At 38.2% G+C, this 17,599-nt stretch overlaps 1 protein-coding gene across 1 annotated transcript; it reads left to right on the top strand.

The window, feature by feature from the left end:
* The first annotated feature begins 514 nt into the window (after positions 1 to 514).
* On the top strand, positions 515 to 16,486 carry serpinf1 (serpin peptidase inhibitor, clade F (alpha-2 antiplasmin, pigment epithelium derived factor), member 1). Its single transcript, XM_048152221.1, has 8 exons — positions 515 to 668; positions 2,133 to 2,196; positions 2,275 to 2,464; positions 2,575 to 2,730; positions 4,476 to 4,679; positions 4,974 to 5,113; positions 14,816 to 15,026; positions 15,130 to 16,486. The coding sequence occupies exons 2-8, from the start codon at positions 2,134 to 2,136 to the stop codon at positions 15,393 to 15,395; spliced, it is 1,230 nt and encodes a 409-aa protein (XP_048008178.1). The 5' UTR covers positions 515 to 668; position 2,133; the 3' UTR covers positions 15,396 to 16,486.
* The last annotated feature ends 1,113 nt before the right edge of the window (positions 16,487 to 17,599 follow it).

Below are 17,599 nucleotides of genomic sequence, written 5' to 3'. Positions count from 1 at the left end.
GTTTGCGTTGTCCCTTATCAGTGCAAAATTATCACAAATTAAAAATGATTCATGCCAATATTGTCCAAAACCCCACTTTTCTAGGGCGTTTCCAAACTTTTAGAGGGCAGTGTAACTCCATATTGTTTTTATTATTATTATTAAACAACATGTGCAGATAAACAATTGCACATAGCCTATAATTACATTGTTATGAAGTTAAATCAAACTATATAGGCAAAACAATTCGAGGCATTTTTTTTGTATTCTAAAATTAAACTGTTCTTGAACTTATTTATTTGGTCGAATAGTAAACGAAGTCTACTGTTATGCTAAACAGCTATAACAAAATGTTAAAAATAAAAGAGAGTTTTTTTCTAATGCAAAAGTAAAATGGTTCCGTATTATGAAAAAAAAAAAAAAAAAAAAAAAGTTTCGTTCGGGAATTGGTATGTTAGGTATGGTATGTTTTAAAGTTTCAACGATCAGTACAAATCCGAACAAATCTTTTGGTGAACGGAAAGGATTCGAGTCAATCCTCACAACTATCTCCTCAGAAGTAACCACCTTCTAGCGTCAGCAAAGGGCGGGATTCTTCACTAAAACACTGCTGATGCATCTGCTCGAGCACAGTTGGCGAAGACAGCTGTGAGCTGAGAATCTGCACGAGACGACAGTGTAGTAAACAGGTCAGACCCTTTTAAAAACCTTTTAAAAATAAATATATAGGCCCTACGTGTTATAAACTTTAATACGGTTTGTAAAATGTATTCTTTTTATCTTTCTTTTTTTTTGTAGCGGCAGGATTCTTCACTTCACTTCTTTAATAAGACTGCTCTGGTTGTTTGTTAATTCAACAAGTTTGTTAATTGTACAAGTACATACAAAACATCTCGTTTGCTTTTGGGGCTAAGAACGAGGAATTCGACGAGTGTAAAAAGACTGCTATAGCCTATAATTTCCATATTTTTCTTCCTAAAGGTTTTTTTTTTCTCGACTAATTATTATATTTATTATTATTATTATTATTTTTTTTTTTACTGCATGCAACGTTTCACAAATTTGTCTTCTTCAGATTGTAGGTGTGTATTGTGAAGCTGAGATCCAGTGGAGTGACGCTCAGCTCCTTAACTGCGTGGCAGACGCAGAGGAAGCCATTTAGATGAATGTGAAAATATTAGTGTTAGGAGTTTTTTTTTTTTTTTTTTTTTTCCATTGATGGACAAGAACTCAGCAAAAAAGTTTAATGGCAACCAGATGTGCTGAAGGAACATGGGAAAGTTTTAGGCTTTGTTGGAAACTGCAAGAACAATTCTTGAACCTGTGCCTGAAGTTAAAAGGCTGCATAAGTTATAGGCTGGGGTGTTAACTTATATTTTCTGTTTTTAATTGTAAATGTTTGGAGATATATATTTAAAAAAAAAAAATTAGACCAAACAATTTTAGGAATAAAGAAAAGGTTTTTAGTTTCAGATGATATTATTATTCTGTCATTCTGTTTATAACACAAATCAGTTTATTTAATCCTGGTTTTATTAAAGGCGCTCTAAGCGATTTGACGCGTTTTTAAGCCCATTTTTTTTTTTTTTGTCGCATACCGCAAACATCTCCTCACTATCCGCTAGCTGCCTGTCCCCTGAACACACTGTAAAAAAACGCGGTCTCTGTAGTCGCCACAAGCTCCGAAAACTGCAATAAAAACAAACTGATGCAGCCTGGACCACTTAACATAATAAACATGCTCCAGCCAATAACCGACAAGCAGCGTCAATACGCAAGTTACTTACATTTTAAATGCGCGTTCATGACGGTTTCAGGAAGCACGGAGGGGAGGGCCAGGAGGAGTAGCAGGGAGGGTCTAGCTAGCCTCTGTTTTGTTTGACAACACTTCGAACGTCAACAGGAAGTTACTCCGCTCAGAATCGCTTAGAGCGCCTTTAATGTATGGCGACATAAGTGGGAAAAAAATATTGATTAAGAGTTTGGAGTCACGGGTCATATTTATTTATTCATTTTTCAGATTATAAGCAAGACTACTTATTTTTCTTGTGTTCTTGTACTAGCATTACCCAAAAGATCTGTAGATTTTTCATCTGTCACAAAACATGGAGTCACCATCACGGATTCAGAGCTTCTATCTTTGTATTTATCAGGATGAGGAAAGTAGTCCAGTTGTTTGGTTTATGGAGTCTTCTCTCCCTCTCGCATTCTCAATTGGTAAGTACTTCATAAGTCCTCAGATACTTTCTCTTTTTTTGTCATTACACTGTCTGTAACTTTCCACTCCTGCTACAGACAGATGCAGTGGATCCTGAAGGTGAGGAAGAGGTGGTTGACCTTTTTACCACGCCACGCACCAAGCTGGCTGCCGCAACCTCTGATTTTGGCTACAACCTGTTCCGTCAACTGGCAGCACGCGACCCCAAGGCCAGCGTCTTCCTGTCTCCCATGAGTATCTCAGCATCATTCACACAGCTTTCAATGGGTGAGGCTCTGCTCCATTTTTGAAGGCCATGCTTTTCTTACTGCAGGGCCAATCACCCAATTTTTAAGGCTTGAGATCAGCACTCTTAAATTTGGTGTTATCTGTCATAGGGGCATCTGAACGGGCAGAGAAACAGATTTACAGGGCCCTACGCTATCACACCCTGCAAGACAGTCAGCTCCATGACACCCTGAGAGACCTTCTTTCCTCACTCAGGGCATCTGCCAAGGGCTTCAAGTCAGCAGAACGGATCCTTTTGGCTAGAAGTGGGTGTTTTTCATTTTTAAATGGATGTATTTGTGCATGTGTTCAAGAGTACGACAGCATTTTAGGGCCATAAAAAAGAAAAAAAAAATCTATGATTACAGGAATAAAGTCATATTTTGAGAGCAAAATTAAAATTACAGGAATAAAGCTATTTGAGAATAAAATCTTAGTGATACAAGATTAAAGTCATAATATTTTGAAAATGAAGTCATAGCATTGTGAGACTGAAGTTATAATGTGTATAATATGCTGAGGATATAGTTAATGTAGCGAATTAGCTCAAATAGGAAATATGAATAATTAATCATAACTCCTTATAATTAATTATAAATATTTGAATCAGTTAATCGAATTGACTTGGTGTAGCTGAATTAATATTACAATCAACTGATCATCTATCAACTCTTCAGAAAGTATATTTTCCCTGGCCACAGAAAAAATATCGCTTTCTAAGGTAGTTGTGATCGTAATCGTTATCAGGGACATTGGTTTTATAAGCAGATCAGAATCAACTCGCAAGAATGTGCACACAAGTTTTATTTAACTAAATCATGAATACATAGCTAGACTAAACACACACAAACATACAATTCATGCATACATAGGAAATGAGAGAGTTGAAATGAATTTGAACCATAGCATAACGGGAATGGAGCTATGAAAAGAGTCATTTAACGAGCTGGAAGAACCATCAGTTTCTCACTCTAAAACACCTTTGTTAACAAAGAGCTTCAAATGTATGATACTTGCAAATTGCCTTAGCTGTTGATCTGCAGGCTGAGGATGAGGAGAAATTCTTTATGGTTCAGTCCGATGGTGCTGAAGTTGTAATCAATATCTTCTGCGTTGAATGAAGAAAATGACGACAAACTTGCGCTGTTAATTTGACCCTGCTTTGGTCGAGGAAGTTGCACATGGCTTGAAGTGAATGAGGCCTGCCCGCCCGGCTGCATCAGCCCAGGTGGCTGAGGTCTCACGTGAACAGCAAGTGGCAGATTCAGCGAGAACAAAGAAGAACCAGAAGAGACAGAGTGCGACATGCGCGGGGGCTTTTAACCTCTACAAAAGTCACACCTTTGAGTTTTGGCTTGACCAATGAGAAAGGTGCAATTCTCTGGCAGGAGAGTTTCTTTGTTTGAATGTGACCTCATTTGCATGAGGGAAGTAAGCTATGCAGTTTGTGTCCATTTATACTCTGATAAATATAACAACAAACATACAATGCATTCTATGAGATGGTGATGTCCACCAAAGTGTTTAGTCATTAAACAAGGAGTAATTTGATATGAAACCTAGATGGCTACATTATCTAACAGTTCTGTTATTAGACATGCATAACACTATACGATATACAAAAGAACAATATACACAGTAATAATACACAAAATGTACTGGGGAAATGCATGTTCATTCCTTTAAGGAAATTTGTCAATAAATTAGTGGAAAAGATACCATTTCTATTTCTATGATTCTTGTGGCCTGTACTTTTCTGATCAGGCATTATCTCCCAAGTGTCTTTGAAATGTATGCAGTCAAAATTATGAGAACAAAGTTGTAGCAGTATGAGAATAAAGTATTTATTTATTTATTAGGGACTTTTTCTCATAATTTTGACTCTAAAAAAATTACTACTTTACTCTAGTAATCTTAATTTTTTCTTTTTCTTTTACATGCCCCTAAAGTTCTGTCATACAAGAGAGAGAGAAGAGCTGTACATGTTTTCATTTATCCCTGTGTGTTTCAGAACTACGTCTCAGGCTGGAATACCTCAACAGTGTAGAGAAGCAATATGGAGTCCGGCCTCAAACTCTTGCCGGTGGACCACGGGACCTCAAGACTGTTAATGATTGGTTTAAACAGCAGACTGGTGGAAAAGTGGATCAAGTTGTTCCTTCCCCTCTTTCTCGAAACACAGCTGTGCTGCCTGTAGGAGCAGCCTTCTTCAAGGGTAAATGGACTCTGACTCTGACTCTTTTTCTTGTTTTTTTTTTTTAATATCTTATAGATTATGTACTTTAACAGAGACGGTATAAGGGCGAGGAGATGGACTACTCGTAGCAAAATTAATGTGAGCCTGAAACTGCAATACATATTAGCTTTTTTTTATTGTAAATCATTGTTTTATTATGACTTTTGTGACATTGCTGTGACATTTAAATTGTTATTGAAATATAATACTGACAAACTGTTTTGGATAACCCCCAGCAGTGCTATGAGTGCTTTATATTGACTCTTTTTGCAGGTAAATGGATAACTAGGTTCAGCAAAGCTAATAAGATGGAGGACTTCCAGAGAGATGGAGAAGCACCAACTCTCATTCCCATGATGGAGCAGGAGAATTACCCTGTGAAGATGGGTATTGACCCTGACCTTGGCTGCACGGTACCAGTACCTGTTGTATTATGCATGTACTATTTGTCAGCAGTGATTGCAGCAGTGATGAAAAAGGGCAGAATCCAAGCACAGCAGTTTTTTTATTAAACACAAACTAAAAATAATGAAATACTCAGAAAACTTTGGACTAGAAAAACACGAAGAGAACAACCAACAATATCCGACAAGAACAAACAATGAACAAAACACAGGGCTTAAATAGAGCAAACTAACCAATCAATGAAACAAGCCACAGGTGTTTATCTTAATCAATCAATGGAAAACCATAGAAACAAACTGAAACACAGGAAACTGAACTGAAACACGTCAAAACAGAAACAAACACAGATTACCCTTACCACTATTATCATATTACAGAATTTATGCTTTTATGCTCAGCAAGGCTGCAGTTATTTGATCAAAATTACAGTAAAAACAGTAATATTCGAAAATATTATTAATATTATAGCTGTTTTCAATTTTAATGTATTTTAAAATGTGATTATTCTTGTTATGGCAAAGCTGAGTTTTCAGCAGCCATTAATCCAGTATTCAGTTTGACATAATCTTTCAGAAATCTAGCAATATCAATTATTATTGGTGCTTTATTATTAATGGATTTTATTATTACCAATGTTGAAAATATTTTCTTGGATGAATAGAGAAGTTTATTTAAAATAGAAATCTTTTGTAACATTATAAATTGTTTGTAACACACAATTGTGTTGTGAACATGCCACATTTGAACATGTGGAAATGTGAAAATGATAGTACTATCTGGGTTGAAGGCAATATTTTTGGTGGATTAGTTAAAATTTGGTCTGTTCCTCACAATAAGCTATTGTATGGCTTCAGAAGACTTGGAATACAGAGCACAAGTCATAGTAACTTTTATGATACAAAGTTCTGTCATGAAACTCTAGATGGCGCAGGCTTGTAGGTCCTTAACTCAATCTGCTTGCAATCACATCATTCTTTATAGGGCACAGCTGATTGGTTCCTGCTGTATCAGTAGCCAATGGGCTTGCTGCTCAACCTTCACTGGTCAGCATTTTCTGTAGCAGTTGCAGCGATCTTTCTGAAATCCTCTGAAATTCATCATCTAAGATAAGTGAACGGTCTTTCTTATGCTATATCACTATGTATATTGCGTGGTCTGCCTTATTAATTCCTTGTGAAGTAACCATACACAAGGTTTACAATCATGTGTCATGTTAACAGTCCTGTTTTAATGCTTAGAGTGAATTACTACACTCTAAAAAAAAAAGTGCCATATAGCTCTAAAAGTGGTTCTTGGCTCGTAATCATAGGGAAACCACTTTTGGTGCTATGTAGCACCATATCTTTAAAGGTGCTCTACAGCGCCTTTGTCAAATGATGCTATGTAGAACTCATAAGAGGTGCCATATCGCATTTTATTTCTTCAACAAAAATGGTGTTAAACAACACCAACAGTGGTTCTTTGGCTCATAAAGAACCTTTAAAAGAGCTTAACTGTCACGGGTGTTTGTGTTCATGGTTTTGATTTCATGTCTTTTATTTTGTAGTTTGTTTCATGTTGCTTGTTGTGTCATGCTTCCCTTGATCCTCATGTTCTCCCTTAGTCCATGTGTCATGTTCTCATTGGGTGTTTATGGTCATGTGGTTTTCAGTCGTGTTCTGTCATTGGTTTTTTTGTTCCTTGTGTCACTTCCCCATTGGTTGTCCTTGTCATGTATTCTGTAACATAAAGGGATTCCACTGGAGTCGAGCGTTGTTGAGAACCCAAGTGCAGTTTATTAACAAGAATAATCCGAAATACAAACATGAACAGGAACAAGAACATAGACGTGACTTAACATGGCTTGGCTTGGCTTGGCTTGAGGGTGACCACCATCAAACAAACCAAATGTAGGACGATTACTAAGTTTGTGTGGGACAATGTGGGACATGTTACCAAAATAAAACACAACCTGAAGCTGTTATATAATGTCTATCTAACTTAATAAAAACATTTGTATTATGTCTTTCAGCTGATAAAAATACTTTGTTCTTTAGTCACTTCCACAAAACACCATTACATCACAATGTAACATAACATGTCTTTATTTTACATGTCATTTAAATTAAACATCACTGACCCTAAAGGCAGCAGGCATCATGCAGATAACAGGTCCAGATCCAGATTACGTGCCTCATGAAGTAGCGGCGCGCGCGCGACCAAGTGTAGCTGCACAGCCCCCTCTGTTGGAGAACATGAACACTACACAATTTCTCCAGCAGGCTGCTCTATGCTCGTCTGTCTTTTTGCAATGTATATGCGGGTTGTTTTGAAAGAGCTGTAAAACGGGGACATTTCCGTCGACAGCTCCAGTCGGGAACTGAACACCAAAAACCAGTCTGGTCACCCTATTTTTGAAACAGTTCTGACCAAGTCCAACTCTTCTCCACATTTGGATTGACAGCCGTCACAACCTACTAGTGACCGTGTTTACTCCTTTCTTTTCAACCATTGGATAGGATTTTAAAAACGGCTGTTGTATTTGTGTAAGGCAGGATGTTACTTCTGTCGAAGCGCTGTTAAATATAGCTAGGTGAAAAACTATGCAGCAAAAAGAATAAATTTAATGCTTTCTTAAAAAGGCAAAAGAACGCATGAACGTTTTCTTAATATTATAATTAAAAACCAACAGACTAATGAAAATGCGGGACATTTTCTCAATATGCGACGTGTGGGACAAGGAGTCAAAATGCTGTGCGGTACAACGCAAAGCGGGACAGCTTGACGTGAACGTGAACGTGAACGTGAACGTGAACGTGAACGTGAACGTGAACGTGAACGTGAACGTGAACGTGAACGTGAACGTGAACGTGAACGTGAACGTGAACGGACTTGACAAAAACACTCACCGACAGCAGGTTACATTTATAATACATGACAAAGGAACATGGGGAAGACAATGGCTATAAATACAAGAACTGATGGAACACATGACTAGGACAACCAATGGGGAAGTGACACAAGGAACAAAAGAACCAATGACAGAACATGACTGAAAACCATGTTGGAAACCACCCAATGAGCACCCAATGAGAACATGACACATGGACTAAGGGAGAACATGAGGATCAAGGGAAGCATGACACAACAAGCAACATGAAACAAACTACAAAATAAAAGACATGCAATCAAAAACATGAACACAAACACTCGTGACATTAACAGGTTCTTTGTACAGCAGTGGTGCTATATAGCACCTTAACCACCCCAAAGAACCACTGAAGAACTGCTGAAGAACCATACAGGGGCTTAACTGATTCTGTATACGGTAGCGGTGCTATATAGCACCTCAGTCATCCCAAAGAACCAGTGAAGAACCGCTGAAGATTTGGTGCTATACGCACGTGAAGAGTCTTGATCTGATTGGGACTTTACTTCGGCAATCAGCACTTGAGTTTCTTGATCGTTGTGTTTTGCCATGGCAATGTTAGAAACATCAATAGGTAAATTAGTTGGCAAAAACTTAGACTGTGGTGTTTTGACCACTGCAATCATGTCCACCTTGGCGTGTTCTGGAGTCCTAGACAGTACTTCAGGGACGACATTGCATTGGCCCTTTTGATACTTGACTTTGAATTTATATCCTTGTAACCGAATGGTCCAAAGTGTCAGCCTTGATGATGGTTTTGGATGTTGAAAACCCATGCTAGAGCTGCATAAAGTGGTTCCCCTGTGATTATGAGCCAAAGAACCACTTTTAGTACTATATAGAACCTTTTTTTTTTTTTTTTGAGTGTAAGCATAGTAGCAGCAAACGAATATGCAATATTGTGTTTATGCAGCAGCAGCAGCAGCAAGCAGTTGTGGCCTAATGGTTAGAGTGTAAGACTTGTCGAAGGTCGCGGGTTCGAGTCTCAGTACTGGCAGGAAATGTAAGTGGGGGGAGTGAATGAACCGCTCTCTCTTCCACTCTCATTACCCAAAACTGACGTGCCCTTGAGCAAGGCACCTAACCCCCAAATGCTTCCCGGGACACACAAATGTAAACAAGGTTTCAGCATGTAAGACGTGTATGGTTGCAGGAGGCGAAATTATAAATCCTTGATCACTTTTAATCAGTTTTGATGAAACTCCCCTCAGCTAGCATGCCTTTTCGAAGTAAATAGCTGCCTTGTCACCTGACCTGAATACTGCGCGCTGATTCGCTAAAGCGGACTTATCGTGTTGTGTATACAAACAACAAGGGTGCTTGTTGGTTTCTGCTGTAAAATGTGAACTCACGATGCCTTGACAGTAGACAATACCGGCTTTTTTGACAAAACGTATTTAGGGTTCAAAACGTGCTATATGTGGAGAATAACACAGCAGTCAGTTCACTTTTTTTAAACGTGACATTTATATATTTTTTTTCAAATGAACTCATCAATTGTAAAGTGAAATAGGCATTTGCTTTTGTATTCGCATATTTCAACTGAGCTTTTCTTTTCAACAGCACTTCTTACAGCAGCAGTATGTATAGCAAATTCAGATTGCAATGTTAGCAAATATTATCAATAGCAACAGCAGATGTTGTGGTGAAGAAAAGACACTGCTTAATTGAGTTTAGATGAGTCTTGTGTTGGCTAACGAGTTGATCATGCAATGTGAACTCATTTAATATGCAAACGAAATGTATTCACCTTATTTATAATACTGAAGTATGCAAGCAGCTGCATTTCCGGCAGAAATTATGTTTTATTAACAATGTTCGGGAGAAGCAACGTTCAAATGATCTACCCAATCAGCATAAGAGAAGACCTATAAATATGTAGCTGACTCACCGATGTTCCTCGACAGTTTTGTCTGCATTTTGCCCTGCCCTTCGATGAAGAATCTTTCCTTCTAATGAAGAATCTTTCATCCTTGAGGAATGCCGCAGCATCCACTGCCGCAGCAGTGATGTCCCCTCTGCTCCTGCAGGAACTTAGTTTCTCTGCATAACCTTTTTCTCACAGCCACCTCAGTGATATTCTCCCCACTCCCATAGGAGCTCGGTTCTCTGGCAATCTATGGCATCTACTGCCACAGCAGTATGTCTTCTCTGCTCCCACAGGAGCTCAGTTTATCTGTCTAACCTTTTCTCCACTATCGCAGCAGTGATTTTCCCTCGTCCAACGATGCAAGAGCCCTCACAGTCAAGCGACTAAGCCCTCCCCATGAACGGCGCACCATCAGCCCTGCACTCTGCAGATTTTGGGGGGTTGTCAGTACATTCCTGGATGCTGTCCCACATTGGTTTTGCATTTTTTGGGGGAGTATTCTGGGTTCGGGTCCAATACCGAGCTCGAAGCCCTCTCCTTGGACAGCATGACAAATACACATTCTTTTACTCTATCTGATTATTTGTATGTGTGAACTTGTGAATTAGATATTGGGCATATTTACTATCTCAAAACTACAGGATGAACAGTGATTTATGCTAATGTCGGCTCCTTTTATCGTCAGCATTATTAGTAGGCTAAAGGTAAGTAGATCATTTATTGCTGTCTCATGAAGAATGATGAATAATTGTTTTTCACTTAAGAGCGTGTCAAGGCAGTTTTCCAGGAAAGCAAGACCACTCTCAGTTGATACTGTAGTAATATCATATTGGCCAAACAGATCTGGCAAATGCTCCAGTGCATTTTTGTGTTTGTGCTCTAAAGAAAGTCAGATGTTTCCATTTCCAAATTGTCCACCATCTCTACAGATAATGCATTAGTTGCAGTAGTTGACACAATATCAACAGAATGAAAAAACACAGGAGTCATATAAGGTTTTAATAAATTGACAAACCTGTAGTTTATTTCGGCATTTTGCAATCATATACGGTCCAGTAAACCCAGCCTGGAAAGTACTAGTCAAAACAGATAATAAAGCCTGCACCTTGATCACCTACTTCAAATTCTTTGGACTTGACCTTGCGGTCAGCCAGTCTCCGCATCATCTACTGAGACATGCCTAATTTTCTTTGGGCAAAAGCTCAGGCTTTATAGAGTCGAAAACTATTTACTAAAACATTATCTGGAGGGTCAGAGGTCTTCCATTCATCTGCCAAGTCAGTAATATGGCCCCTGACAGTGTGTCCAAACACTAATTCATTAGGACTGAAACCTATGCTTGCTTATATGACTTCACAGATATCCAACAACATCCAAAGAATTCCCTCTTCCCAGTCACAGTCAAGTTAAACACAATAAGACTACAAAAGTGACTTCAGGGTCTGATAGAAAACGTGGCTTCCTGGTCATTTGACATGTATGACAGGACCGTATATAGCTTGATTCTAGGCCAACAGAATTTTCTCAAAATTCTATCATTTCAGAAGGTCGAATTTGCTGACAAATTGTACATCAGTTTTACACGATTCTTTGGTTCTTTTGTAGGGTGGGTTTGGTGAAGTGTATTAAAAACAAACATCGCCATGTGTGTACCTCACTACTTCTCCCTGCTGCTTCCTGATGGTTTAAGTGGATAATCCCCTAGGCATCCCCTGTCATTTCAAAGAATAGTACAACAGCGAACAGGTCAAGTAGAAAGGCCTCTTCCATTTAGGGAGGTGCAAACACAGTCAACGGAGGATCATGGTGCGGAGCCAGGTGAAGGTATAAAAAAGGCTTGAGAAAGTAGAGAGGAAACGAGTCCTTGTCACCTCTTCCTTTACCTACCAAAGGAAACAAATCTTTGAGGGTGCAATCCCGACTGCTGTTCAACTTGTGTTACACTATAAAGTGGAGATGAAGAACAAGCATTAACATGGTCATCACAGTAAAATGGACTTTAAGGCATGAAATCAGACTTGTCTATATTTTTGTCATCAACAGACTGTAAAACAGGCACAGAGATCTCATCTACAATACTTGTGCACGCTAGATTCTGATACTAGTTTAGATACTAGATTCTGGTTGAGAGAAATTTACAGAAGACATAAAAGTATCACTTAGAATTCTTTCCTTTTCATCTGATATCACCTTTGCTCGAGTTATCGCACATGCAGGGAATAAGTTATCCATTTTCACTACAACAGGAACTATAGGCGGAACCCCACCATCTGACTTTCCCCACACATTTCCCCCTGCTAAATCATTGCCAAGTATAAAAGTGACACCAGGGACAGGAAGCACTGCACAAACTCCCAGTAGCATGTTAGTAGCACCATGCAAAGCACGCAATTTCTCCAGAGGGGACCTGCAGGTATATGCCGTATATCTACTATAAAAGGTCAAGGATTTCTGTATACACACTTAAAAAAGCACAAGGATACGGATTTGGCGCTTTTTAATGTGGGGTGACAGATCGCTGTAGTGCCTTAGTTCAAGAGAAGTGGCAGCATGAAGCGCACGTGAACTGATCCTCACCTCTGTTTTAATACCAGTTACAGCATGAAATAAACACGAATGAACATCTAAAGGTATATTAAAAGATACAGTACAACTTACCGAAATCCATATTATGTCTCCTGTAATTAATCGGTGTTTCAACTGCGGAAATTTGTTAATAAAAAAGCTTATAAACAAACAAACATAACGTCACATTTACATCAGAACAAACATATTCAGTGACCATAAACTCGTTAGTCAGCAAGAAAAAACTCTAGAGAGGAGCATTTAACTAAATATATGCACTATATTAGGCTACATACACTATATTGCCAAAAGTTCTGGGACGCCTGCCTTTACGTGCACATGAACTTTAATGACATCCCATTTTCCATCCGTAGGGTTTAATATGGAGTTGGCCCACCCTTTGTATTTATAACAGCCTCAACTCTTCTGGGAAGGCTTTCCACAAGGTTTAGGAGTGTGTTTATGGGAATTTTTGACTGTTCTTCTAGAAGCGCATGTGTGAGATTGTGATTTTGGCGAGAAGGCCTGGCTCCACTCTAATTCATCCCAAAGGTGTTCTATCGGGTTGAAGTCAGGACAGTCAAGTTCCTCCACACCAAACTCACTCATCCATGTCTTTATGGACCCTGCTTTGTTCACTGGTGCTCAGTCATGTTGGAACAGGAAGGGGACATCCTCAAACTGTTCCCACAAAGTTGGGAGCATGAAATTCTCCAAAATGTCTTGGTATGCTGAAGCATTAAGAGTTCCTTTCACTGGAACTAAAGGGCCAAGCCCAACCCCTGAAAAACAAGCCCACACCATAATCCTCCCTCCACCAAACTTTACACTTGGCACAATGCAGTCAGGCAAGTACCGACTCGTCCATCGGATAGCCAGACAGAGAAGTGTGATTCGTCACTCCAGAGAACATGTCTCCACTGCTCTAGAGTCCAGTGGCGGTGTGCTTTACTCCGACGTTTTGCATTGCACTTGGTGATGTAAGGCTTGGATGCAGCAAAACACATTCCATGAAGCTCTCTACGCACTGTTCTTGAGCTAATCTAAAGGCCACATGAAGTTTGGAGGTCTGTAGCTATTGACTCTGCAGAAAGTTGGCGACTGTACGCCAACTGTACGCACTGTACGCCTCAGCATGTGCTGACCCTGCTCTGTGATTTTATGTGGCCTACCACTTCGTGGCTGAGTTGCTAACAATTGACCGTGGAATATTTAGTAGTGAGGAAATTTCACAAATGGACTTATTGCACAGGTGGCAACTTGAAATGTTTGTAGAAGCAGTCTGCATGCCTAGGTGCTTGATTTTATACACCTGTGGCCATGGAAGTGATTGGAACACCTAAATTCAATGATTTGGAGGGGTGTCCCAATACTTTTGGCAATATAGTATATTATAATTTTTAATGTTCTTTAATAGCCTATATAATGCATGTTCACTCTCACTCTCTGTTATTTTTTGTGACATGTTTTGTGTCATTTTGTGTACATACTTGACACAAATTGTGTAAATATAACACATTAGTGTGTAGAAAATGAGCATAACACATGGTTGAGTTAAAGGTAACACAAAATGTGTTTTCCTTAACTAGACACACGGGTGTGTTAAGATATAACACAGGTTGTGTTGTTTTTTACACATTTCTTTTTTAAGAGTGTTTGAATAAATCAATCAATCAATCAAGTTGACAGACATCATTTAAATGTTTATATTTAAAATAAATAAATAAATAAATAAAATAAAATAAAAGGAAAAGTTAATGCTTAAAGTTAGTAGGCCTATTATAAATTTATTATTATAAAAATGTCCTTAAGTGTAAAATAAAGTTTGTATATAAATCAGTTAATTTTAACCTTCAATATTAATGTAGTACCAACTGATTGTACCATGTATATTATACAGCATTAGTTGAGAGATTTTTTTTCTTGAGAAAATTTGCCATGTACAGTACCTGATATACAGTATATCCAAAATGACTGATATCGAATCGAATTGCAAGCTTGTGAATCGAAATGTCAAAGGCAGCAGTCCTTACAATAAGTGGCCCCAAGATCTTTAAAAAAAAAAAAAAAAAAAAGATTTTAAACATTTTTATTTATAAAAAAATCATCATAGAATTATACTGAAACAGTCAATTGTTCTCATTTTGTAATTGGAGGTGTGGCCTTTGGCATTATAAACAGCAGTAAATACTCATAATAATAAGTTTATATAATGAATAAACTTGCTGATAATTTTGCCTGTTTTGTAAGCCTACGGAAGGTCAATTGACATAAACAAGTAATGATGCAAGTTTAAGTAGTATGCAGGATCTATACATTTTTTTTTTAATTTGGTATTTACTCATCATCTCTGTCTATCTCATACAGATAGCCCAGGTTCCTATGGAGGACGGAGTGAGCATGTATTTCTTCTTGCCCGATGAGGTGACTCAGAATCTGACTCTAATAGAGGAAGCACTTACAGCTGAATTTGTCCAGGACCTCTCCAATACGCTCCATGCAGTACAGGTGTTGCTTACACTTCCTGTTATCAACCTCAGCTATGGAACAGACCTGCTGCCTTCCCTCTCTGACCTGGGTGAGACACAACCACCATTCCACAGTTTTTGCTAGCTAATCAGTTTATAGTTTTCTTAGAAAATTGTTACTGCAAATAGTTACTAATAGTTTTCCTTTTTCAGGTCTGTCTGAATGGTTGGCAGAGACAGACCTTATCAAAATCACCAGTCAGCCTGTCAAGTTAAATGGCGTCCATCATAAGGTTGTCATGGAGATGGCTCCAGAGGGTGCAGAGTATGCCAGCACCACACCCACTGCTAAAGGCCAATCGCTGGCTCTAACGTACCGCGTGGACCGGCCTTTCCTCTTTCTAGTCAGGGATGAGCCATCAGGGGCACTTCTCTTCATTGGGAAAGTGCTGAACCCAAGTGACCTGAAAAGGGTATGAGACAGAAACACATACATTCACAAATACAAACAAATGAGAGACCAGTGACTTTATATGAGCTCATTTTAAGCCCAAGTCTATTAATGAAAAATAAATATTACACATCTTCATTTACATGGCCATTTAGAGCAAAACCATCAGAGCCCATCGACATTTTCAGCATGCTTATGCAATATAAACTCAAATATTAGTATATGTACACATTCAGTCAAGCTATACTTATGATAATAAAGTCTGCTTGTGCTTTTCATTAAGGATTTTTTTATGGATTGACTCAGATGTTCTGGATCTTAGCCATGCAATCTAAATTAGTTTTGACGCATAATAACTTGACGCTCATAAATCTGACTAACTTTTCACATGTTTGCAAAAAAATCCCTTGGGTATTAACAGCTGCTATATTATGAAATTGAGTATGCATCTCAAAAGCATGTTGTAATGGCAATCATCTTTTTTTTATAACATTTTATTTGAGTGTTTGATACATTTGCCTTATGACTTTAATTAGCAGTATCTCAGCAATGTTCCCATATGTACATTTACCACCAGCAAGATTGTTCTCAGTGTGTATATTAATGTCGCCTAAAATAAAAAAGTAAAAAAGTGTTCTTGTCCCTTGAATTTTATTCAAATGCTTAAACAACTGAATTATTAAAGACATTTATTAGTAAAAATTGCAAACACTGTTTCTTTGTACCTGTTTGGTTTGAATTTTTATTTATAATCATGCTTTAAGTTCAGCTTTTTTTAGTTTGTGTGAGCATTCAAACCACTGTAGGCAAGGCCAATAAACTTTACTGTAGCAGCTGACTCCCTCCCCATATTTTCAATGTGGCCACTGCTGGCATGACAACCTTTATTACAGATAATCTATGTTCTTCACACCCAAAAGATGTTGTACTGTAATTGGAAATACTGCAAGAGGAACTTACTGAATTGCAGCTGTCAAAAAGAAGAGACGAATTCCAATAGTGCAATATAACATTTTTTTCCCCAATATAATTCACGCAAAAAACATGATGCACACATGCATAGCCAATTTTACATGCATGAAACCTAATTCACGTGCACAAAAAACAATTCACGTGCGCGAAAAAAAAAAAAATAAAATACATTCACAAAAAACAATTCACGTGCACAAAATAAAAATACATTTCACAAATACAACACAATTCATAGATACACAACTATTCACAAAAGGTTGAGTGTTTAAAACTTAAGAGTTTATTCTCACATTCACGTGTGAATATCCAGTCAGATTGAAGCTTATCACTCAGCCAATTATTATACCATGAGGGCATGCCTAAACTGTAAAAAATGATTCTGAGTTTTCATCAGGTGGACAAATAATATCATGTCCTGTCAACTTGCATTGTCTCTCTACACAATAGGATGAGTTATAACAATCTAAACTTGAAGGGAAATGGGAAACTTTAAATAACGTGTTCACATAACAACAAAACATAAGTTCTGTCAATATTCTGTCAAATGTGCATGTGCCAGAAACTCTACGTCATGATGACGTACTGTTTCACCGAATTTGAGACAGATGCGGCATTCACCATTTTTAGCAGGAGAAGCTGCTGCTTATGGAGTCAAATTAATGCCTTAAAGTTTTGCACAAAAATAAAGTTTTGCAAAACAAAAAAAAGAATTGAGCAATAAAAAAATGTTTTGCAAACAAAAATAAAGAATTGCAAAGGAAAAATAAAGTATTGAGCAGAAAGAAATAAGTTTTGCAAGCAAAAATAATAAATTGCAAAATAAAATAACGTAGTGCAAAAATAAAAATATAATCAATTACAAAAATCAATGACAGCTGTAATGCTATTTTATCTTTGCCAAAGATTTTTCATGCTCAAACCTACTAAATCATTTGCAACGCTCATTTTATTCTGCGTTTCAGTCAAGCGTGCGCTCACGATACCGGCTTTCTTTTGCGCTGCACTGTTCTGTGCGGTTCTCTTTATGGCACTGGTTTGACGTGGGGGTGGAGTCAAGAAACGGGGGCACGCCCCCGCGAAACACGTCATCGACAGGAGACGCAGATCGCAACAGAACAGATCAAGCATAGAGACAGAGCGCATTTATTATAATCTGAAAACCATGCCCACCGGGGGAAAAACAATCCAACCGGGGGAAAAACAATCCAACCGGGGGAAAAATCAATCCAACCGTCTCCATTGACTTTGTAATGCATGATG

Source organism: Megalobrama amblycephala, linkage group LG13 (genome assembly GCF_018812025.1).
Source record: "Megalobrama amblycephala isolate DHTTF-2021 linkage group LG13, ASM1881202v1, whole genome shotgun sequence".
Taxonomy (NCBI): domain Eukaryota; kingdom Metazoa; phylum Chordata; class Actinopteri; order Cypriniformes; family Xenocyprididae; genus Megalobrama; species Megalobrama amblycephala.
Note: the sequence above shows the minus strand (reverse complement) of the source record. Positions and strands in the feature narration are given on the sequence as shown.